The 26,648-nt window shown below is 35.3% G+C and overlaps 1 protein-coding gene and 1 long non-coding RNA gene across 2 annotated transcripts; one reads left to right on the forward strand and one right to left on the reverse strand.

The window, feature by feature from the left end:
* Positions 1–59: 59 nt before the first annotated feature.
* Positions 60–6,129, reverse strand: LOC110706496. Its single transcript, XR_002508363.1, has 2 exons — positions 5,255–6,129; positions 60–318 (listed from the first exon to the last, which is right to left on the reverse strand). It is a non-coding gene; the product is annotated as an uncharacterized LOC110706496 (long non-coding RNA).
* Positions 6,130–18,774: 12,645 nt separating this feature from the next.
* LOC110706532 lies at positions 18,775–24,830 on the forward strand. The gene is made up of 11 exons (XM_021884449.1): positions 18,775–19,453; positions 19,973–20,089; positions 20,178–20,402; positions 20,459–21,064; positions 21,183–21,522; positions 21,645–22,272; positions 22,351–22,493; positions 22,578–24,151; positions 24,271–24,518; positions 24,649–24,681; positions 24,765–24,830. Exons 1-11 carry the CDS (start codon positions 18,775–18,777, stop codon positions 24,828–24,830), a joined length of 4,659 nt encoding a protein of 1,552 aa, XP_021740141.1.
* The last annotated feature ends 1,818 nt before the right edge of the window (positions 24,831–26,648 follow it).

The following is a 26,648-nucleotide window of genomic DNA, read 5'->3' on the forward strand; positions in this document are numbered from 1 at the left end:
TTTTTTTTTTGCTTTTTTCACCTGAAATTGTCAGCAGACTGTTATATATATACATAATATACTTGAAACTGATAATTTCATTGATAACCTGTAATTTTACACTTGCAAAAAACAAAGAAAAAGAAATACATTGGATATATTCACTATAACAAGAGCAACAACTTCCTACATACAATCACTAGCAGAGCAGCAGCAGCATAGTAGCAGAACAACAGCAGCGTAGTAGCAGAACAGCAGCGAACAGAGATGCAGCGTCCGCCTGAATCTCACACCACGTCACTGGCTTAGATTCTCTGGTTTGTGCAGAGCTTGTAAACTCTACGCAAGTATTGAATGATTAACAATAAGTAATTAAGATTATACAAAAGTTGACAAAGAAAAAAGATATTAATGTGCAAGTGGGAAGATCTATGCAAGTAATGATAAAGTAACACTACCATCAAGTAAACCTGGGCACGGGCCGGGTTGGCCCGCGTGCCGCCCGGCACGGCCCGCCGTTCGGCGCAGCCCGGCACGTCCCGAAGTCAAGCACGGCACGGCACGAAGTTCAACTCCCGTGCCACGGGCCGTGCCACGGACAGGGTTGAAAATTCCCAGGCACGGCCCGGCACGAGCACGGGCATGGCCCGCCGTGCTGGCCCGCAGGCACGGCCCGCGGGCCAACGGTAATGTTACCGTTTCATCTAGCTCTAATAAGCCAAAAAAAACGGCTATAAAACGGCTAGTTTTTTGCCAATTTGCTCCCCATAAATTCTATAAATACTCACCTCCATTTCATTCCCAAATCACAAAATCACAATCTCTTCTTCTTATCTCTTATATTCTCTAAATCTCTAATAATCCTTATTTTCTTAAATTCTCTAATTATTCTCTTAAATTCTCTAATTATTTTCCTAATATCGGAAAAAATTAAAAAGTTCGTAATCGTAATTAGTGGAGCGTTGAAGCACGGTTGTAAGATCTAAACTAATCTTAAATTTATTATTGTTTTATTGTTATTATTAGAATAATCTTGTTTAATTATTATTGTTGTTAATTGTTATTGTTGTTGTTATAATTGTTGTTATTAATTATTATTATTGTTACAATTGTTGTTATTATTTATTTTTGTTGTTATTGTTATTGTTATAGTTGTTGTTATTAATTAATATTATTGATATTTTTATTGTTAAAATTGTTGTTATTAATTATTATTAGTATAGTTAACCACTTTTTATTAAAAAGTTAATTGTTAATTATGGCATCGAACAACCCATCATCTAGATCTAGGGGGAAAGGCCGACTTATCCGTAGTAGTAGTTCTAGGGAACCGCCAAATACAACGAGCCCCCAAATTACGAGTCAAACCAATGACCCCATTTACTTCCCCCCGGGCTATGAGCCATATAATACGTCGGGATTTCCAGCACCACCACTAAACCAATTTCCACTACCACCATACCAATTTCCACCTAATTATATCGGTGATCAACAAAACTATTGTTCTAGCCAAGGTAGCCAAGAAAGTACCCGAATTCCCTCCGGTTCTACCCCTTCTACTGCCACTCCCACTAGTCTCACTACTAACCATCACACACATCATGAATGGTTAACCGAAACTGAGATGCTACTTTTGAAAAACCGAAGGAGTGAGGTATGGCGTTATTTTGTCCTAAGTAAAGATGGTGAACAATGGGCAAAATGTAAAACATGTAATAGTGTATTCACGGCAGTTACCAAAAACGGGACGGGACACTTATCTAGACACATGAAAGCTTGTGCAAAACCAGCTAGTGATCCAACCCAGCCCAAAATTTCCCAATTCCATCCATACGGCTTTACATACAACTATGAGAGGGATAGGGATGAACTAGGAAAAATGATAGTACACGCCGAACAACCTTTTCTTTTCTCGGAAAGTGACGCATTCAACACCTACATTAACAAAGCACTTCAACCCCAACATAAAAGAATCTCTAGGAAAACCGTTCGTTCCGCCGCAATGAAAAATTTCCTAGAGTACAAAGTCCGGTTACAAGCCGAATTGAGTAACCTTAACTGTAGAGTATCTTTAACAGCCGATTCTTGGGATAGTGGTTATAAATATCACTATTTATGTGTGACTTGCCATTGGGTAGATGATCAATGGATGTTACAAAAAATAATAATACATTTCAAAATGCTGGAATACCCACACACCGGCATTAACATTGCTCACCATTTAATGCAAGCAATAGACGAATACAACCTTCGAGATAAAATGATGTCTATGACTTTTGATAATGCAACCTCTATGACATACACAGCTAATCTTATCAAACAAAACTTAACCGATGTACTATTAGACGGTGAAGCTCTTCATACTAGATGTGTTTGCCATGTACTTAACTTATGTGTACAGGATGGAGTTCGGGCAATTGGCCCATACTACAGCAAAATCAGAGATGCTATTATGTCTATTAATAGCTCTAACATTATATACCAAGAATGGAAGAGTTTTCTAAAACAACAAAAGATAAGGGTAATAAAAATTAGAACCGATTGCCCAACTAGGTGGAATTCCACCTATGACATGTTAACAAAGGAAATTGAGTACAAGGGCCCGTTAACATTATTTTACAACCAAAAATTTCCACAAAATGCTTTGTATGGTGATGATTGGAAAAACTGTGAAAGATATATGCAATTTTTACAGTTATTATATAACATGACGTATTGTTTTTCTACTGTTTACAATCCTTGTGCTCAAAACTTTCTTTCTAATGCATGCTTACTCGCCCAACTTTTCGCTGATCATCGCCATCAAAGTGATTATGATCAGTATCTTCCAGCAATGGAAAAAAAGTGGCGTAAATATTATAGTGAGATTCCTTTGATTTATATTTTTGCTTCCATATTAGAGATCCTAGGCAAAAGTATGAAAACACATTTATGTTAGTTGACATTTACTTTCAATGCATGTTTCTTGACGATGATGTAGAAAACTATAAGACTAATGTGAAGAATCAGTTTTTTGCTTTATATAGAGTCTATGAAACCAAATATGGCACCGTTCCTCGCTCAGGGCCTTCCCAACCATCCAAAAACGTAAGTAAGAAGGCCAAACATTTATTTTCACAAGCTACTAACTTGATTTCAAGGTTTTCAGGTGATTCATCAATCAGGAGAACGCAAAGCGACGTCTCGGAGTTGTAGATGTACCTGAGTTACGACTTCACCAAAGGCATGGACGACGAGGAGATAAACAGCCTCGACCTCCTTGCATGGTGGAAACAACAAAGCTCGAAGCATCCAACTTTGGCGGCAATGGCACGAGACATTCTTGCTATCCAAGTTTCCTCCGTCGCCTCCGAACGAGCTTTCAGCGCATCCGGAAGGGTTTTAGACGATAGAAGAACAAGTCTAAAACCCGAAACACTAGAAATGTGCGTGTGTTTCAAAGATTGGTTGGATGCGGAAAATCGCTCACAAGACCGTTTTTACGACCACAACGACAACGAAGAAGGAACCTCCGCTTCCGGTTCGGGTTCGGCTAGTTCCCAATCTATGCAACTAGCCGATGACCTTGAAGGCGAAGGAGAAGGCGAAGACGAAGACGAAGACGAAGACGAGCAAGAAGAAGGAGAAGAAGAATAGACAATTATTGTATATTGTACGATTTTAAAAATATCAATTGTATCATTTTCCAATTTTTGTTTAATACCATCATTGTATGATTTTTATCATTGTTATCATTGTACAATTTTCTCAACTCAAGTAATAATAATATAAAGTACGCATTATTCACATCCAAAGTCCGATTTGCCTTTTTTCCCCGTTTTGTTACAATTTGTAAATTCATATTAAAAAAAAAAATTATACCAATTACTAATAAATCATAAACATTAAATTTTAAAGTAATAGTATAAAGTAAATATATAAATATAAATATTGAATATACAAATTATAAAACATAAATATTCAACTTATAATTATAAAATTCATAACTTAATAACTTATACGTTATAACCTTATAAAACTTATAATTATAATTTTATAACTTATATACATTATAAACTTATTAATTTATTATGTTGTCATAAAAAAAAAATTAAAAAAAAATTATTTGAAAACTGCACCAGCCCGCAGGCCGGCACGTGGCCGGCACGGCACGAGCCCGCCAGGCACGAGGGCCGTGCCGTGCCGTGGGCTGGCCTGTGAAAATGGCCGGCACGGCACTGCACGAAATCCTGGGCCCGCCGGCACGACCGGCACGGCACGAACCAGCCCGTGGCCGCCAGGCACGGCCCGCGGCGGCCCGGCACGGCACGGTGCCCAGGATTACCATCAAGTGTTGATGTGATACTAGACTTAAGATTAATTTATAGGAGCAGTGTTGTCAAAACGATAACAACTCGTAAGAGTTATTCTGCAAGCAAAAGGAATTCTCAAATCCAATTTACCCCACACAACTCCCTCACTGCCCCTGCTCTACTCCTCACACTCAACAGCCCGTAATTTAAATTAAAGCCACAAGGAAGCCTCTACACAAACCTACAATCACACCACACAGGAACACATCACATCAGCTCTAATTCACAAACAAGTACTTTACAGCCCCCATAATCATATGAATTTACCTCCAAAATTATTAACAAAATCACATTAGATACTATTATACTCACAAAACCATTACAAACAAAATAGGGCACCAAATCCGCACAACAAAGCACTCAAACAAAGATCAGTCACTTGCACCAAAAGATGGTGTCACCGAGGGAATTGCAAGCTGCTATGTCAAAATTATGTCCTTTGCAAACCAAACAGGGCAACCGGATTGCAGAAATCAGCCCATGATCATCACACACACAAGGAAAACACTATTAGGTATGCAATCCATAAATCATAGAGTAGCAGTATCTTTAGCATAACCATTATACAATTCAAAAACCATTAATTACTGAAATTAGTAAATAAAAATAGCATATACTAATTCCTAACAATTTCTAATAGCAAATCACAGAAAATAACACAATCAATTCCGATTCCAATTTCGAAAACAATATATGTCGAGTTACTACACAACATCAATTATGAAAAAAATGTGACAATTATCGAGAAACTAATAAAAAATCTACCCTAAAATCACAATCACAAATTCAAATAAAAATACAATAAATTCGCCATATATACATCTACAAATCATATAAGCCAATTCAAATTCAACAATCAAATCAAAATTCTGCAACAAAAATGAATGATAAATTGAAATCAAAGAGAAGAAAGAGAAACTGACATGTTTGATGGATTCAGCAATTTCAGGGTCAATACCATCGCCGGGAAAGAGAGTGGCGGTGATGGGAGCTCCAGTGGAGAATTGGCTCCAATATCCACCACAGGCAGCGGCTACTGCTGCAACAGCAAGGCCTGCGAGGCAGCGGCTGCAGCAGTTAAACAACCTTTCACAGTTTGCAGCCATCCCTACAATTCGTTCTTTATCATATGTAGTGCAACATGCAGGCAGCGTCCCTCCGACTCATCTTTCTAGGCCATATCCATTATGTGATGCCAACACCACACACAAATCTGCACAAAAGCACAAAAGCACAAAGAAATTAATACAGTTCACCACACACATAGTTCACTGCTGTCATTGGGTGACCAAAATGAACAAACCTCCCTTCAAGTGGAACTTGGCTGAAGTCAATAAGTAGTAGCCAATTAAAACGGAACATCATAAGCATTATTATAATATTTTTCTAGATGTTATAATTGTAGTATTATAACTCATCAAGACACAAAATTGATGTTAAGCTTTTGAAATCTAGGAATTAGATCTTGCCATAATCCCCATGTTATAACGGATGCAAGAAATATTAACAAAATCAACAAAAATAAGAAAACAGATATCTTATGTTCGAAGGGGCCTGCGAGGCAACAACAACAATATGGCTGCGGGGCATGTCTTGGCAGAGCATGTATGATACTAACTCCCACTAACTCATAAAAATCACATACCAGATTCAAGTATACGCAAATTGTAAGCTAAAAGATGCCACAACTACCTCCCCCCAATCTCTTTGAGTTTGGTTGGATGAGAAAGACATGAGACTATACTAATCCTTCCAAACAGCAATAAGTTCAAAATAGTTGAGGCAAACACTTGGCCACTTAACGATATCCAACTGTAGGGAATAATTTCAAGCCTTTAAATCCCACTAGCTTGAACCCCACTGTGATCATACACTAAAGTACGGTGGCGTCCAAAAGGGAAGAAGATAGAGCAAAAGAGTCGCCAACAAGTTTTTTAAGGAACTTGTAAACCGTTCATAGGATGAAGGTTACACCCCTTAACGATCCAAGAGATCGTCAACTCCATAAGGTCTAGAACCAAATAAGGGTTCGGGGATGAAGGTACAAATCCAACCTAAAAGAGATTGAACCTGCCCTAATAATAGGCCTCTACTTTATTCTGATCGTATTCATGTGCGCTTTCTGATTAACATACAATCAATAGGTTTAACCCTAAATCTGTTTATCTATGTTGGTTGAATTTAATGCACAAATAAACTATTATTGGCGATCACTTGAATTATAATCATATTAACCCTAAACAAGATTATTAATTATCTTATTAAGCGTGATTACAAGTACAAATTCCCTTTAAACATGCATAAAGGTGTGATCAAGCAATAACAATAAAATATCAAGCAACATATAATAATCATCATGAATAATAATTATAATCATAATAATTATCATAACAATAATAATAATCATCATTATAAAATTATAGTCATAATCAAAACAATAATAATCATAAATAAAATAATCATCATCAAAATAACAATAATAATATTCATAATCATCATAAATTATAACAACTATAATCATAATCATGTTCATGTTAATATTAAAGCATAATAATAGCAAGATCCTAGGCATGATACTAACAAGATGAATAACAAACCTTAGCATGTCAATAAACAATAAAAATCATATCTTTAACCCTAACATGATACTAACAATCATAAATATTAGGAAGAATATAGGAAGCATCGTAACAATCATATTTAATATTAAAATTACCCTAAATAATCATATTTATGATGTAAACATGATTTCTACATCATAATATCAATTAAAACCAATTAAAGTACTTACTTTGATGTTTCGTACCTCTTTCTAATAACAAAATACACACGTTAGTAACTTCAAGGAAAATAATAAAACAAACAATTAAATTAAATAATTGAAAGAGAGATTTGAGACCAAACCCTCATAAACTAAACCTTTCACGTCTAGGGCGAAGGCAACTTCGAATATGGCTAGGTGTTTCTAGATCTTGTGAATGCGGAATTTTGTATGAAAAAGCAAAGTTTGAAGAACGAATTGAATGAAGAATTAAGAAAATGCTAATTAAAACCGATTGTAGGTGAAAACTTGTGAATGAGGAGAATTGGTGATGAATGAATGAATGAATAAAACGGAGTTTTTAATACGATATTTATAGAGAAAATCAGCCAAAAAGATAAATTAAACAAAACAGAGTCAGACGCTCAGAAAACAGAGCTGGCGCCAACCCTGGCTAACTGGCGCCAGGCACCATCACTAGCGCCAGGCGGCAGTTGCTAGCGCCAGGCGCCAGGCCTGGTTCCATGCGCCAAGGCCTAGGGTCAGACGCCAAGCTTAAATTTAACGCGTTTTCGAAAATCCGATAAGTTTACCGTACTGGAGGATAAAATCATATAATTTCCTCAAAAATGCTATTTGATTTTGATTAAATTAAAACTCTGAAAAATCAACAAAAGTCAATTTATCAATGCTAATTGAATTAGGAATGAAAAGAACCTTCTAGAAGACTAAAACCATTCCTAATTGCATTAGGAGTGATAAATCATATTAGGCCCTCCCCAAGATCATTGGGCCGTATATAAAGCTCAAACCGGGCCCAGTTTAGTAAATTGGCCATAACTTTCTCAATATTCATCGGAATTGGGCTTATAATATATCGTTGGAAAGGTCTTTGCAAGCCCCATCCAACTACACTACTATTGGACCTATATCATGGACCAACCAAACTGGATTGGCTGTTTTCTTAAAATAAGTTTATAAAAACAGAGAGAAGAGAAAAGAGTTAAAACTATCCGCAACACTAGACTTTCCACACTTTCGCTTCATTCGATTATGATTCGACGTGAAAGGTACTCATCACTGGGTTTGGTTTTGGGGAGACACAAATGGGTGTCTACACCAACAAGTACTCAAGTTTGGGTAACATAATCTATATGGTTGTTCAAGATGCATCAGATATAGCCACATGTGATTGTTAACATTCGATAGTCAAAATAGTGCTATATCAGTCAGATGATCGAATGTGATAGTTAACTTGAATCAATCAAGATGCATCAGAGATAGCCACATGTGACAGTTAACTTGAATCACTCAGATGATCGAATGCATCATATTTCAAAACAGAAAAACATAGTGCTATAGTGATTCGGTCATAATCACTATATTTTGATTTATTCATGGAAAAGAGTATATTCAATTTCTCAAAAATTCAGTCCATGGAGACTGAATAAACTAAACTAATCTGGTAGAAAGTAACTGACAAGAACTAGCTTCAAGACTCCTATTTTAAGATAGAGAACGTTGTAGATCACCAGTGCACCTAAATCGATTCATCTAGCTCATTTCTGGAAAAGAAAACATAATCAAGACTAAGGAACCTAGAACAAGCAAGGACAACAGCTCAATAACAGAGAAAATTCTAAGGGCAGACCATAGTAGGATTTTAAAAAACAGAGCATAGAGACCAAATGATATATCAAGGAGCAGAGTAAGAAGATGCCTTGCGGCATTACGGATAAAGCTTAAAACATACTAAACCCTCCAGATCTATCTCTTGTTACGAAGCCTCTACTCTCCTACAAGCTTCAATTCAGCATTTAATCGCTCCTTGTCGTAAAGACAACGTGGCTTCTTAAATGTCTTCCCATCTATACATCATCCATTCACAAAATCATCACTTAGATCATCCAATTCAACCAAATATACAAAATTTCTCCCTAGAATCTCAAATTTATCATGCATTTTGATAATTTCACAAAACTCACTACTGTTTCTAACCTAATTAGCAGAACAAACCAAACTAATTAACCCAACAGAAAGCTATCAATTTGCTGCATTTCACATACAAAAACAGATCATTACTCTAACATGATAAACCCTAAATTTTCATATTAAGTAAAATGTACAGGCTTTATGACAGTAATGATTCAAAATATAAAATCACAAACCCAGCTTATCAAACAATCAATTAAAATTTTCCCAATTGATTTCTAATATTAAAATTAACTAATCCTAGAAAAAAAGAGATAATGCCCAACACATAGATCCAAATAAATGATTAAAAATACAAACAACAGTAGAAATTGAACAATTAATTCATGATAGTAGCCATCAAAATGTCATAATTGCATCGCTTTCAAAGCAAAACTAAACACCAAATTCATAATAATCCAACGACATAAACTTACAAAAATGGAATACATCAAAATTCAAAGCCCTAAATTAAGAACAAGTAAACCCTCAAATCTAACATACACTGATAATCAAAAACAGTCAACCTAACCCTAAACTCTAAATCTGACAAAATCCAATAATTAAATGAATTACCACTGAAATAAGCACATAAATTAGCAACATAAAGCGAAAATGTGTAAAATTTAAAAAATCCAGACCAGAAATTACCTATCTTCCTGTTCTTCCTGCCTTTACCTTGTACCCTAAACTTCGAGAAGAAAAGTGTTGCTTGCGACGCAGTGATGAAAAGGAGATCGAAGGAAAGGGAAATCGGCGGTGGTCGGTGGTGGCTTCGATTGCATGTGACTGCGATTTTGAGGAGAGATAAGGCAAGAGTGAGGATCTGTCACCGCCGTTGAAGTATCGGATTTCAAGGTCGTGGTGGCTGCGGTGGGAAGCTGTCATGGAGAGAGAGAGAGGAGAGAGAGCAAGGGGGAGGAGAGAGAGGAGAGGATCGAAATAAGGGCTATCGTATAAGGCAAAACTGGTATTTTTTTTTAAGAATTCCCACCGGTTTGAACCGGTGGCATTTCTCTAATTTGGCACCGGTTTGGTATGAACCGGTGCCATTTCTATTTTACTAAAACCCGCCTAATTTTTTTCCCAACGGTTTTAAAGAACCGGTGCCAATAACTCGGTGCCAAAATGAATTTTTCTACTAGTGCAGTTGTCCAGTTGGTAAGGACGGTTTGAAAGTTGAATGAACGGGGAGTCATCAAAGAATATAGCAGCATGATCAGAAATTAGAATCGCTTGATTGAGTAACCGACTATCAGGATAATTATGAAACCAATCAGAAGTCATGTAAGCCCTATCCAGTCGCTGTAAAATAAGTTGATCATCATCCCTATTATTCGTCCACGTATACGAAGGACCTTTAAAGGGAGTAGCAAGTAAACTCGATTTCAATCTAATATAATCATCTAAAATTGAATCACTAGTAATCAGTTATTGTATAAAATTTATAGTTTTATAATTTTACTACTCCCTCCGTCCCTTAATACAAATCCTCTTTTGATTTTTGTGTGGGAATTAAGAAAGTTATAAATTCTTTAATTCTAATGATTAAAAGTACATATGTGCATAACTCATAAAAAGAGGGAAATAATGTCAAAAAATACAACCTTTAATTAGAAACAGGCATTGTATTTTTTATTTATCCAAAAAGGAAATAAGACTTTGTATTAAGAGACGGATGAAGTACTAGTTAGTAATGTGACAATTTAATTTTATACAAAATACAAAGCACCTGAAAACATACCTAGATGGTCGATTATTTTATGATAAAAATTGGGAGCAAATTAGTATAGTAAAAACAATTAACTTACTAGTTTAATGCCCGTGCGATGCTCATATTGTTTATTGAATTTTAAGATAAATTTTTTATTTACTATGTATATGTCAAAATTTAAAAATATCATAGATACAAAATTAGTAAGGAATTAATCTGCTTTTATGACGATTTAAATTATGTATTAGGCATGTAATGACAAATAATATTGGTAAAAATGTGCTATTATAAAATTATATATAAAAAATATTATAAATTTCTTAAAATTAGCTAAAAATAAAAATTTAATAAAAAAAATGATTCTAAACCCGTTGGGTTACTCCGAACCCAAAAATTTGGGTTAGGGTTTATATTTCTTTACCCGTGCCTAAAGGGATTAACTCGAAATGACTTGTGACCTAAGCCAATTGACAGGTATTCATACAGTAATTAAACTATATTAAATTGTGAAACATTTTATTTTAATTGATTAGAATATATTATACGAAGTATATAAGAGATGTTGTACGTTTTGAACTAAAAAATAAATTTATATTATAATTATTGAGAGTTATAATCTAATATAATTTTTTGAATAAAATTTTAATTTACATTGTATACTCCCTTCGTGTTTTTTTAAGTATTACAGTTTGACCAACACATAGTTTTAGGCAATTTAATTGTCTTAAATAAAATAAGAGGTAAGTGGGGTAATTGGAGTATTAAAAAATTGTAAAAGAAAGATAGTGGCGTAGGGTTAAATGAAAAGTACTGAGTGTGAGAGGAAAAATCACTACTACAAAATTGGGGTAAGAAACCGGTCAAAAAGGCCCTAAGAAACCGCAAAAGGTCTTGTGCCTAGGTAGTAGTCTCTTAGCATAAGAGATCGTATGTTTTTTCCGGTGTCTTAGATTAAGCAAAGAGACATGTTCTTCCTAATAAGCGGTCTCTTAGGTCCCACTAAATGACTAAAAGCGTAAAATAATTTAGACAATGGCATCGTGCATCATTATTCCAATGTACAAATTTGTTGCTCTGTGCACTCAAATTTCGATAAAGAAAAGGAAAAGAAAAATGGAATCTAAATTACAAAAGATTGCCCAATTACAAATTTATAATTGAATATGTAAATATCAAAGCACAATCAAATTAAAATACATCCATTTCATAAGTATTCGGTGACATATATCCACAAAAAAAAAAAAAAAAAAAAAAGGAAATTTCACCAAATGCCCCTGAGTTATTTTTTTATTCACCATATACCCATAAAAATTTTCAAATTCACCGTATACACTTGAATTTCACAAAAATGTCACTAAATATCCTTAATGACTAACGGCGGTTAATGTCGTTAGTCATTAAGGTAATTATGTCAAGTGGCATGCTGCAATTGGTTCTCTTTTAATTAATTACTCAATTAATTTAATTAATTACTTAATTAATAATAATATTATTATTATTATTTTGAAAGAATTGTTATTATTATTGGAAATTATTATTATTGATAATTATTAAATATTAATTATTATTAAAATTAATAATTTTTAAAATTTATTTTTAATATTAATAATTATTATAATTATTAAAAATAATAAATTATTATCATCAATATAATATTAATTATTATTATTGAATATTAATTATTATTATTGTTATTATTAATTATTATTTGAAAAAGAACAGAGTTGAGCAGAGCAGAGCAAAGCAGCGAGCAGAGCAGCTTTAAAGAACGGGGCCTTAATATTCTACTTTGAAAAGAGGGGGTGTATCACGCATTCATGCTGGTATCAAAATCCTTATATGCATATGTTTTAATGTTTTGTATCACGTGCAGAGAACACCTAATCTATTTATTGAAGGATAACTATGTCTTTCGAACAAGATGGGAAAAATCTTGTATTTTCGAAGCAAAAACTCTTTCTTTTGAGTGAGACAAGTTCCCCTCAAATAATTATATTATAACCTAAAAATTAAAAAAACAAATCTTATAAGAAACAAATTAAGAATGGGGCTTTCAAACACTAGGATCCGACGTAAGCCCCTTTAAAAGCAACAATGGAGGCTAAGATTTAGGAGAAAATAGAGAGGTTTTCAAAAAATCAATTTTATTTTATAATTTTTATTTTAAACTATGGAGTATACAATAATTTAAAATAGGAAAAAAAAAATTATCTCACTTTTGCGAAAATTGCTCAAAATAGGCCAACCTTTGAGTACTCTGAAAACAAGCCCACCATTCACCTCTATTATTTCAATAAAAATTCTTAAATGGACCTGGTTCATAATAATTTATTGTGAACCACTAACATTAGAGAAACTAGGGTTGTTTTATTAAAAAAAAAAGTCACTATAATAAAACAAGGTCACTATGTTGAAATAAAAGTCATTTTGGTAATATATACGCTATAAGAGGTTAATTTTTTTAATGAAATATTTTATATAGTGGTAAATATAAATAATAAAGGTCATTATGTTAAAATTAGGGTCATACGTCGTATTTCAACTTCACAATAATATTAAGCGTTATACTAGTTTTAATAAAGGTTACTATGTTAAAAATAAGGTTACTATATCAAAAATAAGGGTCACTATGTTCAATATAATGTTAGTTGCGTGTGTATAAACCGCGGGTCTACAATAATATTATTGTGGATCAGGTCCACGTAAGTCTTTCTGTTATCTCAAAACAAGTCTTTTTACTTACAACATGTTTAATAGGTTAATTTTTTTTAAAAAAAAAAAAAAAAAAAAAAAAAAAAATCTTTACAGTGTGTTTGGTTATAGAAAAGGGAAAGAAAAGAAGGGGAGGGAAGAGAAGAGGAGGGAAGGGAAGAATGGTGAGTTTTCCTTCCAAATCTATCTATTGTTGGATGGAATCAATTTCCTACATGCAATTTAATCCCTCCATTTCTCTCCCCTCCAATTCCCTTTCTTTCTCATTTGTTATCCAAATGAAAGAAACTCAATCTCTCCATTTGCCTTCGTTCCCTTCCTTTTAATTCCCTCCATTTCCTTCAATCCAAACACACCGTAAATGTCTCTCTCCTTCCACCTCACCACCTTGTTCACCACCACCACTCCTCCATAATCACCACTTCATCACTCCTACGTCACCACCTAGCCGGCCTCCTCATCACCACGTACTCGACCCATATAACAAATGTGTCATGTCGTGTTTTCTCGTTTAATTGAACACTAATACTTTTTTCTATGTTTACTTTGTATTGTGTTGTCGTTTTATATGAAAAATTATTAGCCTTCTTAGATTGGTTGGGTTGTGTTAATATCATGTTGGAAATGAATATAAACACTAACTGTTCCTTTTTATTTGCCTTATTTAAGTTAACTTGTCATATCGTGTTGACCCATTTAATTAAACGTGTTAAAAACTAACCCTATTATTTTTTCGTGTCTTGTTAATATCATGTTATCGTATCATGCCACCTTTACCAACTCTAATAATATTAATGCTGTCAAAACAAGCAAACTAAAACTGATTCAAATCTAAGAGGAACAGAACAGAACACCTTAACCGATTTTATTCATCTTCATTAATGGAGGAAAGCAGCTCAAGAATTTACAGAGAGAGAATTAAGAGAGAGAAAGAAGAGTATCTTTATTGAAATGTATTGAATGAATTAAAAATGTACAGCTGAGAAACATTAAATACCACTGTCCTAATACAGCTGGAAACTAAGAAAAATAAATGAAATAATAATGCTGACTGTAAAGTTGTTATAATAAACTTTAGTTTGTTATAACTGATTCTTGCTGAGCTGGCAACCCAAATGCTCCAGGAAGCTCTGAGAACCTTCATCTTCAATAATGCCTTGTAAAACACATGCACAAAAAAAATGAAGTTTTATCTAATTAAGGTACGATACAATGTAATGTAGTACGTAATTAATAACGAATTGAAAAAAGAAAAAAAACTTGTGAATAAATCTAGTTTGACTAAAGGGCTTTTTAGGTTGTATACCTTTAAGATATTAATGAGACACCTTAAAACACGATTATGATCAGCGAAAATACTTCTTAATTATAAATGCGTGAATAAGATCAAGCTGTGTACAAAATTATCAAACTAAATAGTTGGAGTGATTGTGAATGAAAGCTCATTCTACGGTTCCCTCAAAAAAAAACATTGTTGTACTAGTGATTTGCCTTTTAAAATAAATAAATGTAGCCCTAAGGGCTATGTATAACATTTTCCTAAATAAAAATAGAAACCATCATCTTATCATGAGCTTTCATTATCATTAGGTTTTGAAATGTGTTCAATCCTATATTAATTGATTTATTTATAATTAAATTCCGTAGATTAGATCAATTTTAATTCTATTATAAGTGTGGAACTAATGAGCCTAGAGATATTAATTAAATTTGATTGCTTGATTATCGTTCTTATTACTAGACTAATTTAATTAATATCTCACGAAGAACGAACACGTTTGGTATAATGAATTTTAAGGAGTGAAAATGGAATTTTAATCCATTTCTAATGTGTATCAAACAACTATTGGTAACATCCACTTAACATTACCCTTGCCTTTTCTTATTTGTTTTCACTCCATTTCTTTTCCTAGATGATTCATACTATCAAAGTATCAAGCTTATAGTCTCGTCAAAAAAAAAAAAATGCTTATAGTCAAATTAATACAATTATATTAATTAGTGCAGATAGGGGTGTACAAAAATTGGCCCGGACCTGAAACCGGACCTGAACCGACCTGAACCGGACCGGACCTGACCCGGACCTGTTGATTCAGGTCCGGTCCCGGTTCTTAAAAATCCAGGTTCCCGGTCCCGGTCCGGACCCGGTCCAAACCCGGGGTTTTCAGGTCCGGACCTGAAACCCGGGAAAATCGTAATTAAAAAAAAAAAAAAAAAAGAAGAAAACCAAACTTTGAAAAATTGAAACTGAGTTTTCGTGGACTTATTTGTATTTTCGGTGGACTCATTTGTATTTTTGGTGTTTGAGAATCGGGACTTTATAGACTTTATGTAGTTTTGTAATTGATTTTTCAGGTCTGGCCCGGAACCGGACCTGTTAATTCAGGTCCGGTCCCGGTCCTCATAATTACCCAATTCAGGTCCCCGGTCCAAACAGGTCCGGTCCAGGTCTGGTCCAGTTTTGGACCGATGTACACCCCTAAGTGCAGATATACATGCACTAATTAACATGGTATAATTAATTATATGGATTTATATTAATGGTTTATGCCAACAAGTCAACAACACATACTTTTTTCATATACGAAATATATGCTAGTACCTTTCTTTTTATACTTCTTTTTACATTATTAGTCATGCAAATAAAAGTAAGAAAAATATAATTGTATTTCATGACTTATGTACAAGAACATCTCCAACTCTCCAAGGGCAACTTAATTGTCAAATTAGCTTGTCTAAGCTTTCCTATGTATTTAAATTAAAATTACTTCACTATTTTTCAGTTTTTTGTAAAAAAAAAATTATTGCACTTAGCAATTTCTCACCAATAGGCAATAGCACTAACATGCAGTATAATATTCAATAAAAGGTGCATTTAAGTTTCAAGATATCATTCCCTAAAAAGGTTTTAAGAGATCGATCAACTATTCGAAATACTACGGAGACATAATGGAGAAAGATGACAACAAGAAATTAAAGGAGGAAAATGTATCTACAACCCTTAAAATGTTTCACTTGTTCCCTTATGAATAGTGCTCACATGTGTGAGTGTCATGTGTGAGTGGCATGTGTGATTGCTTTTGTTTTGTTTTGTTTTTTTTTTTCTTACTTTGTCTATTTTGATTTGGCAGTGTTAGTTTTAGCCTTGCCTATGTGGCACCTTGGAGGGGACATGTGTCTTCTTTCTCTTTTTCCCTCTGTCACCTTCAACCTTTCTTCTTTGGTGATTCATGGAGACATGCAATCTTCTCCTCTGAATGCACCTTCCCGTTTTTTTCCTCCAATTTGTTTCCTTAATTTTTTCTCCCTTTTTTCACTCCAATTTTCTTTTCTAGATTTTTGCTTCTTCTCTTGAACTCTGTATGATGAAGTTGACACAACACTATGTGTCGACTTTCTATGTGGTTTCACCGGCTTCCTCACCTTCTGCAATTCATAAAGCAAAATCGCAGCTTTTCATCAATGGCTACAAGATGTCAAAATACTTACCAGTTCATCATTATCAGAAGGTAATGTTTTCCCTCATTATAAGCAGTTCATCATTATAAGCAGTGGATTTTTAGATTATATATGTTTTCCCTTTATACACTGATATAGTAAAATTTGTTTTGTATTTGACTCAAATTTTCTGATTTCATACCTTAATTAAAACTTGTCTCTATTATAATTCATTTTATCATCAGTATAGGGTAAATTGTATATATAAGCTTTGGATTTAGATTAACAACTTGTTCATATGTTTGCCCTTTATACACTGATATAGTAAATTGTATATATAAGCATTGAATTTAGATTACTACATACCTTATATTATAATAATTATTATAGTTATAATTCATTTAATTAAAACTTGTCCCTTTGTAGTTTTTGCTTGCTTTGCTTAAAATTGCTGGTGTTCTCAAGGCTTATGTTGAGCTTATATAGAAATCAATGAAAATGACATTGACTTCTTTTCTATCTATCTATATATTTATCACTTTAGGTCCTAATCCAAATTCCAAATCATATCCAAATCCAATCCAAAATCCAAAAAAAAAAAAGGTAGAAACCAGCAAGAACTCTTGGTGGTAATATCTTGCTCGTATAATCATTTTAGTTTTCCTTGTTCTTGTTGAATGCATATATTGAGCAATTTACACTAATCAGAAAATCAGAAAATGTGATATATTCTTATGGCCTTGTATTGGACTTACTTGGATTGCCAATTCAAACTAAATATATCTACACTTGCTTCCTATGACAATTTACTTTATATTTAGGTTGTTTAATTGTGTAGCAATCTTAGTTATACAAATTATGGATGTTAGAGCTACATGCACTATATTTAATTATGCTCTTACACAAGTTCTAATTTCCAATTTTTGTTGTTTATATTATATTGGTTTTGATATGGTTGTTTTGTATAATTGGCTAATGAGTTATAATATATTAATTGGCTAGATCATTGATTGTAATGTGATGGTTTGTGCAGGCTGGTGTTGGGGTCCTGTTTGCTCTTTGTTGGCTGGTGTTGGGGTCTTGTTTTACATCTGCTGCCCAGAATTATTGGTATTGCTTTTCTGATCTTTATGCTATTTGCTTTTGTTTACTATTGCTTGTTTTCTTTACTATTGCTTTTGTTTACTATTTCTTGTTTTCTTTACTATTGCTTATACATCCTATAGTAGTTTTTTTGGTTGTAATATGTGCTTGGTATGTGATATATGTTGTATTTCACTATTGTGCTCTGTTTAGATAAAGATATTAATTTAAATGTGTGATAGTGATACCAAATTCTGTTTCATTATGGAGTAAGTGCCTGTTAGATTGTGGTCCTTTTTAATGGTGTGTGCTTTCTTTTTTAGGCTGACTGGTAGTTTTAGTGTATGTTTCTAAGAGGGCTTTGCTTGTTTTAGTTTAGGATAGGATTGATTGGAATGAGGTAGGTTATGTTGTGGAATTAGTGAATAGGAACGATGTTAATTTTTTGATCCGTTGGGCATGCACACAGGTCATGGAGCTAGAGTCTCGCAAGGTCTCTATTTCGTACTGTTGCTTGTTAAGGCAGGTTATGGATCACCTGCAGTTTCCACCTCCTGTTTATGAATTAGTGGACATTCATAAGAATCATGTGAAGTTGCATGTGGAAACGACAGACCTTGGATTTTCACACACCTACACTTTTGATGGTGGTGAGGGTGAAAAGTTGGAGGCTTCATCTGAAAAAGCGGCAAAGGATGCTGTCAGACACTTTGAGGCTAGAGTTTGACCTCTGTATTCATGATTGGACGAGTACTAAGATTTGGATGTACAAGCGTTGCGAGGTACTGTTCCAGCAGAAGCATGATGCATTGGAGTCTAAGGAACGGCTGCTTCAGAAACCACCTGTTAATTGGCTTAGTGCTTTCCCTGAGAAGGCAGGTGCCAAGGATGTCTTTATTGACTACTTGGATGTGCTGCATGTGCTGACTGTAGAGACTTGTGCACGAGTCTCAACTACTGAGTCCTCTGAGCTTGCACTGCAGGGGTATGTGGCATGGCTTACGGTGTATTGCCCTGGAGAAACAGTTAACATGGAGTGTATAAATAGTGACATATGTGTTGGTGAGGCAGCTGTTAGACAAAATGCTGTTGTGAAGGTTGTTTCTTTCCTCCAGTGCAGGTATAGGATAGAAATAATTGATCTGAACTATGGCCATGAAAAATATGCTGGCATTAAGTGTTCATTGGCCCGAGAGAGTTACATGTCTGCTCAGGAACGTGTGCTTGGCGTGCAAGGAACACTTCACTTGGCGCCTTTTCTAGACGAGCATGAATGCAGCACACCAAGATCCCTCTGTAACAAGATCCCAAGTGCAAGCCTACCACCTAATACTCCTCGTAAGCGTAGAGCTCGTCCTACTTTCAAGAGGACAGGTGCATCTAATCAGCCTCCTGCACTTAACTTTGTTAGGGTCCCATCAGACTTGGAGGCTGTTTTTAAGCGTAGGAAAAGGAATTAGTTATTGGGTGGTTTGTTTATAGATGATAGGTCAAATTTCGAATCTGTGTTTGTTCATGGTCTGTTTAGTATTGTTGTTTTGTAAACCTAAGAGCTATAGTGCTCAGTTGACTTTGTGATGTTGTGTTTGTTGTACTCTGAATTTGATGGCCATGTATTTTTCTTTAGCTTAAGCATTGTCTATGTAATTGCTATTTTGGATAATGACTTTTAAAGAGCAATGAAATCTACAATTTCTCAGTTTTAAAGTTTGTTTCACTGTTTTGCATCTATACACTGTTATTTTTACCATTTATCACAGTGTGAGCTTAGGAGGCTTGGCTTTTTATTGTGTATATGTATTGATGGCGTTTACTATCTATACATGGCAGGAGTATACTGATTTCTAGATTTTTATCAGTGTCGGCCATCTGTGGGTATCGTCTTCATAGCCTATTATATAGTTGTACATTGAATATGTTAGGATTTTACCTTATATCATATGTTACCTTCGCTTGCTACAGACTACCCTGATTACCCTTCATCTTCTAAAACTAAAACTCGAACAAGTAAACGCATACGAGGAATTATTGGAGAGCCCAAAAAAAAGAAACAAAGGAAGCCTAAACCTATAGGGCCAGGTAGTGTGGTGTTTAATTTGCTATATTTAATTGCTTTATTATACATGTTGTCCAAACTGTAAACTAAGGCATGGTTATAAATATGTAGTTGGAGATGCATGGGATGTTGGCCACCAAATGCCAACAGCTCCTTTGGAATTGGCAGCTCCTTATTTATGTGACAAATGCTTGGCAAAAAAATTTGCCTATGAACCCCCCAAATTTTGCTGTAGTGGTGGGGAGTGTGTGATTGTTTATAATCAGCTTCCTCCTGAGATTATTAGACTGTTCACTGCAAAAGATGAAATCGCTGACCATTTTCAAACATATGCGCGTTTATATAATAATATGCTTTCTTTCAGTTCTTTGGGGGGTGCATTGGAATCACAGTCAAAAAAGGTGTATATGCTTTTAAATTACATGGGCAGCTATACCATTTTGTGCCTGACTTGTTACCTGATGGCACCCAGCCACAGTTCCTTCAACTTTACTTTTATGATTCTCAGCATGAGGCTAAGCACCGACTTGACCTCTTCCCAGAGCTCCAGGCAGATGTTATTGCAATACTGATGGAAGTTATGTCGCATAACCCTTATGCCAGATTTTTTAAATCTTTGAGGGATATTAATGTCTCAGCTGAAACTGTGATTACCCTCAACAAAAACCCTACTTTGGATCAGCGGGTGTACAATGCTCCGACATCTGACGAGGTGGCTGCTATATGGACTGATGCCAGTGCATCCCATGAACAAAGTACTCCTCACATCACAGTGTACGGGAAATCTACTGAGAGCCACCGTATAATGCATTACTATGGCTGCTATGACCCTCTGCAGTACCCTTTATTATTCCCTCGTGGTGATTGTGGTTGGCACCAAGGCCTTCTAAAAATGTCTTCTTGTGGGCAGATTCATGATCAGAGCTTTGTAGCCACAGTCGCTGCAGATGGGGATGATGATGTTGCTGCTGCTGCATTGCTGCAAGGAGATGATCCATGTAAGATTGTTAGTATTCTTTGTTGCATGCATAGCTAATATACATACATTGCCAATAAAATTTCTAACCAATTAGATGGGTGATATAGTTAATTTTTTGTTGCATATTGTTGTCTCAGCTGCTACTAATGGCAAACGGGGTAGGTTTATTTCTGCTAGGGAGTATTATGCCTATCGTTTCCAAATACGAATTGGTAATTATCTGCTAAGAGCAGGACGACTGTTTTTGCAATTCATTGTGGACATGTATGTGAAGATTGAAAATACGCGCTTGGATTTTTTCTGGAAAAACAAAAAAAAAATAAGGGTTGAATTATATCAAGGTCTTGTTGATACATTTGATGGTGGAGAAACAAATGCTTCTAATGTTGGGCACTCAGTTATATTGCCCCCCACATTCCTTGGGTGTCCTAGGGATTTGAGCAGGAGGTACCTTAATGCAGTTACTCTTGCGCAAAGGTTTGGCAAGCCTGACCTCTTTGTGACTATGACTTGCAATCCCAACTGGCCAGAAATTAAAGCAGAACTTGCTCCCGGTGAAAGGCTCAAGACCGGCCTGATTTAGTTGCGCGTGTTTTCAGGGCAAAACTTATTGCACTGAAAAAGAAGATTACAGAAGAAAATGTCTTTGGTGAAGTGGCCACTTTCATTTATGTTGTGGAGTTTCAGAAGCGTGGCCTTCCACATGTACATATGCTGATTATACTGAAACAAGGGTATAAAATCAAGGAACCAGCCTTGTATGACAAGTTTACTTGTGCTGAGATTCCTAGCAATGACAACCCTCACTTGCGTAAAATTGTTCTTCGCCATATGATGCATGGCCCTTGTGGTAAGGACGATCCTAGCTGCTCCTACATGAACAAGAAAAGGTTTGAAGGAAAGTGTAAATATGGTTACCCAAAAGCATACAACGACACAACCACCAACAATGATAGTGGTTACCCTGCTTACCGCATGCGCTTTACTGGTGAGTCTATTCGAATTAGGGGGAGAAGTCTAGACAACCAATGGGTGATCCCCTACAATCCTTACTTGTCAGCGCTCTTTGATTGCCATCTTAATGTAGAGATTTGCTCCACAATTCAAGCTGTGAAGTATTTGTATAAATATGTCTACAAAGGGCATGATAGATGTTCTTTCAGTGTAACAGAAACAGGCGTGAGGCAACCTGTTGATGAGATTAAACAATTTCAGTCAGGTCGTTGGGTCTCTCCTTGTGAAGCTGCTTGGAGGATCTTTTCATTTGATCTTTATGAGATGCATCCGCCTGTACTGTTGCTGTAGGTGCACTTGCCAAACCATCATTCTGTTAGGTTTAATGCTACTGACCAACTAGAGGATGTAGTTGCTGACAGTAGAAGGGCCAGAACATCGTTAACTGAGTTTTTCAAAATGAATGCTGCATTTCCAGACAAGTCAAAATATCTGTATTCTGAATTTTCCGAACATAATGTGTGGCATCCTTCTTCTAAGACATGGACATAACGTTCTATTGGTGTTGTCGTTAGCAGATTAGCCTTTGTTTCTCCATCTGAAGGGGAGAGATATTTTCTCCGTCTTCTCTTAACGCATGTAAGGGGTCCCACATCATTTGAAGACCTGCGTACTGTTAATGGGTTTCTCTATGCTACATTCCAAGAAGCTACTGTTAAGTTGGGTTTACTTAGTGAAGATGATGTTGTGGAAAAGTGTATGGATGAAGCTGCTACTGCACAAATTCCACGGGCACTACGAAGGCTATTTGCAACACTACTTATTTTTGGTAATCCGCGTGATCCTTTAGCACTATGGCATAAATACTACACCGCTCTTTGTGAAGACTACAACTACTCATTCAGAGGTGAGGAACAAAAAGTTAAAGCAATAACAGTTCGGGAAGTGGAGCGATATTTAGAAGAGATGGGCAAGACATTACAAGATTTTGGGTTGGAGTCTTTAGTCGTTCCTGCTGATGAAGCGCTTACCACGACTAAAGATATTGCAGATGCATTAGACACACCTATACCTAATGAATATGTTGAAGCAATTTCTACGTTAAACAGCAAGCAACATGAGGCTTTCACTGCAATTATGAGCAAGGTCAACAGTGAAGAATCGGGAGTCTTTTTCATCGATGGTCCTGGGGGCACGGGTAAAACTTACCTTTATTGTGCTCTCTATGCTGCCATTAGACAGATGGGCAAGATAGTGCTTCCTACAACAACATCAGGCATAGCTGCATCAAATATGGTCACGGGTCGGACAGCTCACTCGCGTTTTAAACTTCCTCTAGACCACACCGTGTCAATGGCTTGCAATGTATCTAAGCAAAGTGGCCTTGCAGACCTATTAAAAGAGAGCTCTTTGATAATTTGGGATGAAGCTTCGATGGCTTTGAAACAAAATATTGAATCTCTTGATCTATTGCTTAGAGATTTATGTGAGGAAGAACAACCATTTGGCGGTAAAGTAGTTGTTTTTGGAGGAGATTTTCGGCAAGTTTTGGCTATTGTGCCTAAGAAATCTCAGAAAGAAGCAGTGGAAGCAAGTTTAGTTTCTTCTCATTTATGGAAATACTTTACGCGTATTAGGCTAAGTGAGAACATGCGTGCACGGTCAGACCCATTGTTCTCTAATTTCTTGCTGGCTCTTGGAAATGGTGAGCTCCAGGAAACAGAAACTGGAAACATCCAAATCCCTGAAGAGCTCCTTATCCCATTTGAAGAAGAAGGTGTTTCCTTGCCACACCTTATTAAAGAGGTGTTCCCAGAGCTGTCAAAAGGTCACTTCAGCCCAGAAATTTTCACCGATCGCGCTATACTAACACCTCTTAATGATGATGTTGATGAAATCAACAGCCTACTTATTGAAAATCACCCCGGTGAAGCAGCAGTGTATAAAATCTTTGATTCTTTGATTGATGATAGTTGCAACATCTACACAACTGAGTTTTTAAATACTTTATGCCCTGGAGGAATGAGCCCACACTCCTTGGTTCTGAAACAGAACTGTCCTGTAATTTTGCTTCGGAACATAGCTCCAGCTTCAGGCCTATGTAATGGGACTCGACTCATTTGTAAAGCATTCTACCCAAATGTTATCCTATGTATGATCACAACAGGCCATCATTCAGGCAAAATGGTATTTTTACCACGTGCTAACCTAAGGCCTTCCTCTTCCAGCCATTACCCATTCAAGTTTGAACGGATATAATTCCCAATTAAGCTGAGCTTTTCCATGACTATAAACAAAGCTCAAGGCCAAACTCTGAACAAGGTTGGGATTTATTTACGGCGTCCTTGTTTTTCTCATGGCGGGAGCTTTATGTTGGGCTATCTAGAGCACGGAAATCAAGCCAAGTAAGAGTGCTAAGTAAGCCTGTTAATGAAAAACAAGATGCAGATGGTGTAAGGAATGTTGTGTCTTTTGATATACTATACAAGGCTGGGATCATATCTGAAAAATCTTCAAAGGTCAGTTTTCCAGGACAATTCCTAACTATTTATGCTTAATGTACACTTATGCTTAAGTAGTCACACATAGCATAATACTTATCTACTTGAATGCAGGCTCTAACAAATGATTTATGAGTTAATGCTGCAGCTTTTCAGCAGTATATTACCAACAAAGATTGAGGTGAGTTTTAAAGGGTCACTCAATTAATATCTTCAATGTGCATTTGCTTATGGTTCCTAAATATGATTAAGCTTCTGATGCAGGGTTTTTCTACCAAAGGGGCAATCTGGATACATTTCTTTCCCAGCCTTTTGTACTTCCTGCAGTAGCATTAGCAAAATGCACTAAACCTCAAATTACTTGTAGGAAGAATTGTTGGAAGGTATATTGACAAATTTAGACTTTCATGCTGAAAATTTTGTAATGTGAGATTATGTCAGTGGTAATTGCTTATCCAGCTCTATTTATAAAGTCCATTTCATATGCTTTTACATAAATATATTTCCAATTTAAACTTGAAATTGTTGATTGTTAAGTGTTAGTATGTTACAGCTTATAAAATTTAGATATATAAAGTTAACACTTCAGAAAACCTTACACTAGTAGAAAAAACGCATTAGGCAGCGGTTTAAACCCGGTCTAAGGCACCGGTTTGAACCTTTGCCTATTTGAGGGGTGCCAAAAACCCCCTATTTGGCACCGGTTCAAAACCGGTGCCATAGGGTTTAATAGGCAATGGTTAACCGGTGCCATAGGGTAGAATAGGCACCGGTTAACCGGTGCCTAATACTGCTCTCCCGCCATTTTTTTTTGGGTGGTGGATAGTTTAGGCACCGGTTCCTGCCTAACCGGTGCCTTTTGTATAATTTTTTTTTCCATCGTGCAATAATATTTTTTTAAAAAAACCTGCAATAATAATACCCTGTAATTCCAGCAATTATATTAAATATAATAATTAATAATTTATTATTATAATAACTAATAATAATATTATTATTATTATATACAAAAATAATATTAGATACAAGAATTCAATTATATATATATAGATATAAATATTCCCAAACGCAATACAAAAAAAAAAAAAAGTTGCTTACATATACAAATAGTAGTAAGTACACATATATAATGAATAATAAGTTATATATAGTTCAAAAGTTAACATAAATAATTTACAATTACAATGCATGCCATTTACATGTTGAAGGTGATGAAAGACGCCAACATGTCACGAACTTCATTAAGCTCCTTGATTGTCAACGGACCATCCTTTTGGACCTTGCAAAACTTGAAATACAAAAACATTATTTTAAAAATAATTAATTAGGCAAAAAATATGTATTTTATCAAATATTACCTATACGACTTCTATATAGCCCATTTACTACATTACTTATCAAATGAACTATTTCTTTCTCATAACATTTCAATATTGGATAGTTGTATGTGTGTAAGCCCTAAAATTGTATAGGAGAGCATTTTATTAAGGTTTATGACGGTTTTTACCCAAAATGGCCCGAATATGGCCTATATGACCTTACTTTGCCCATTTCCTACATTTCTTATTAAATGAACTTTATTTATCTCATAACATGTCAATATTATCTAGTTATAGGTGTATAAGGAAAGAAATCACATCAAAAGAGCATATTAACACAAAATGGCCCTAACATGGTCCATATGACTTCTATTCAGCCCATTTTCTACCTTTCTTGTGAAATAGCTTTTTTGTTTCTCATAACATGCCATTGTTGGGTAATATTAAGTGTCTAAGGCGTGAAATCACATCAATATAGCATTTCAAGAAGTTTTAGGACTTACCTCATCAAGCTGTTGAGTGTCCGTACAATGAGTCACAATGTCAAGCATGAATCTCATCACATACAAAGCACAATCAAGTCCATTCTCTTGTTGTGCGCACTAGCATATGACAAACAAATCACATCAGTGAAACATGCAAAGGAAATGAGCAAATATTTACTACCATAGATTTTCAAGATAATCACAATAATATCATGTAAATTACCAACGGTGTCTTCCATGTTGGACCCTTTGGAGCATGACAATGTAGCTTCTTCATAACACTGTAGTATAAAAAAATACAATCAAATTTGATTAGTCGTATGATTACTAAATTAGTTATTATT

The sequence above is a fragment of the Chenopodium quinoa genome, unplaced genomic scaffold, assembly GCF_001683475.1.
Source record: "Chenopodium quinoa cultivar QQ74 unplaced genomic scaffold, ASM168347v1, whole genome shotgun sequence".
Taxonomy (NCBI): domain Eukaryota; kingdom Viridiplantae; phylum Streptophyta; class Magnoliopsida; order Caryophyllales; family Amaranthaceae; genus Chenopodium; species Chenopodium quinoa.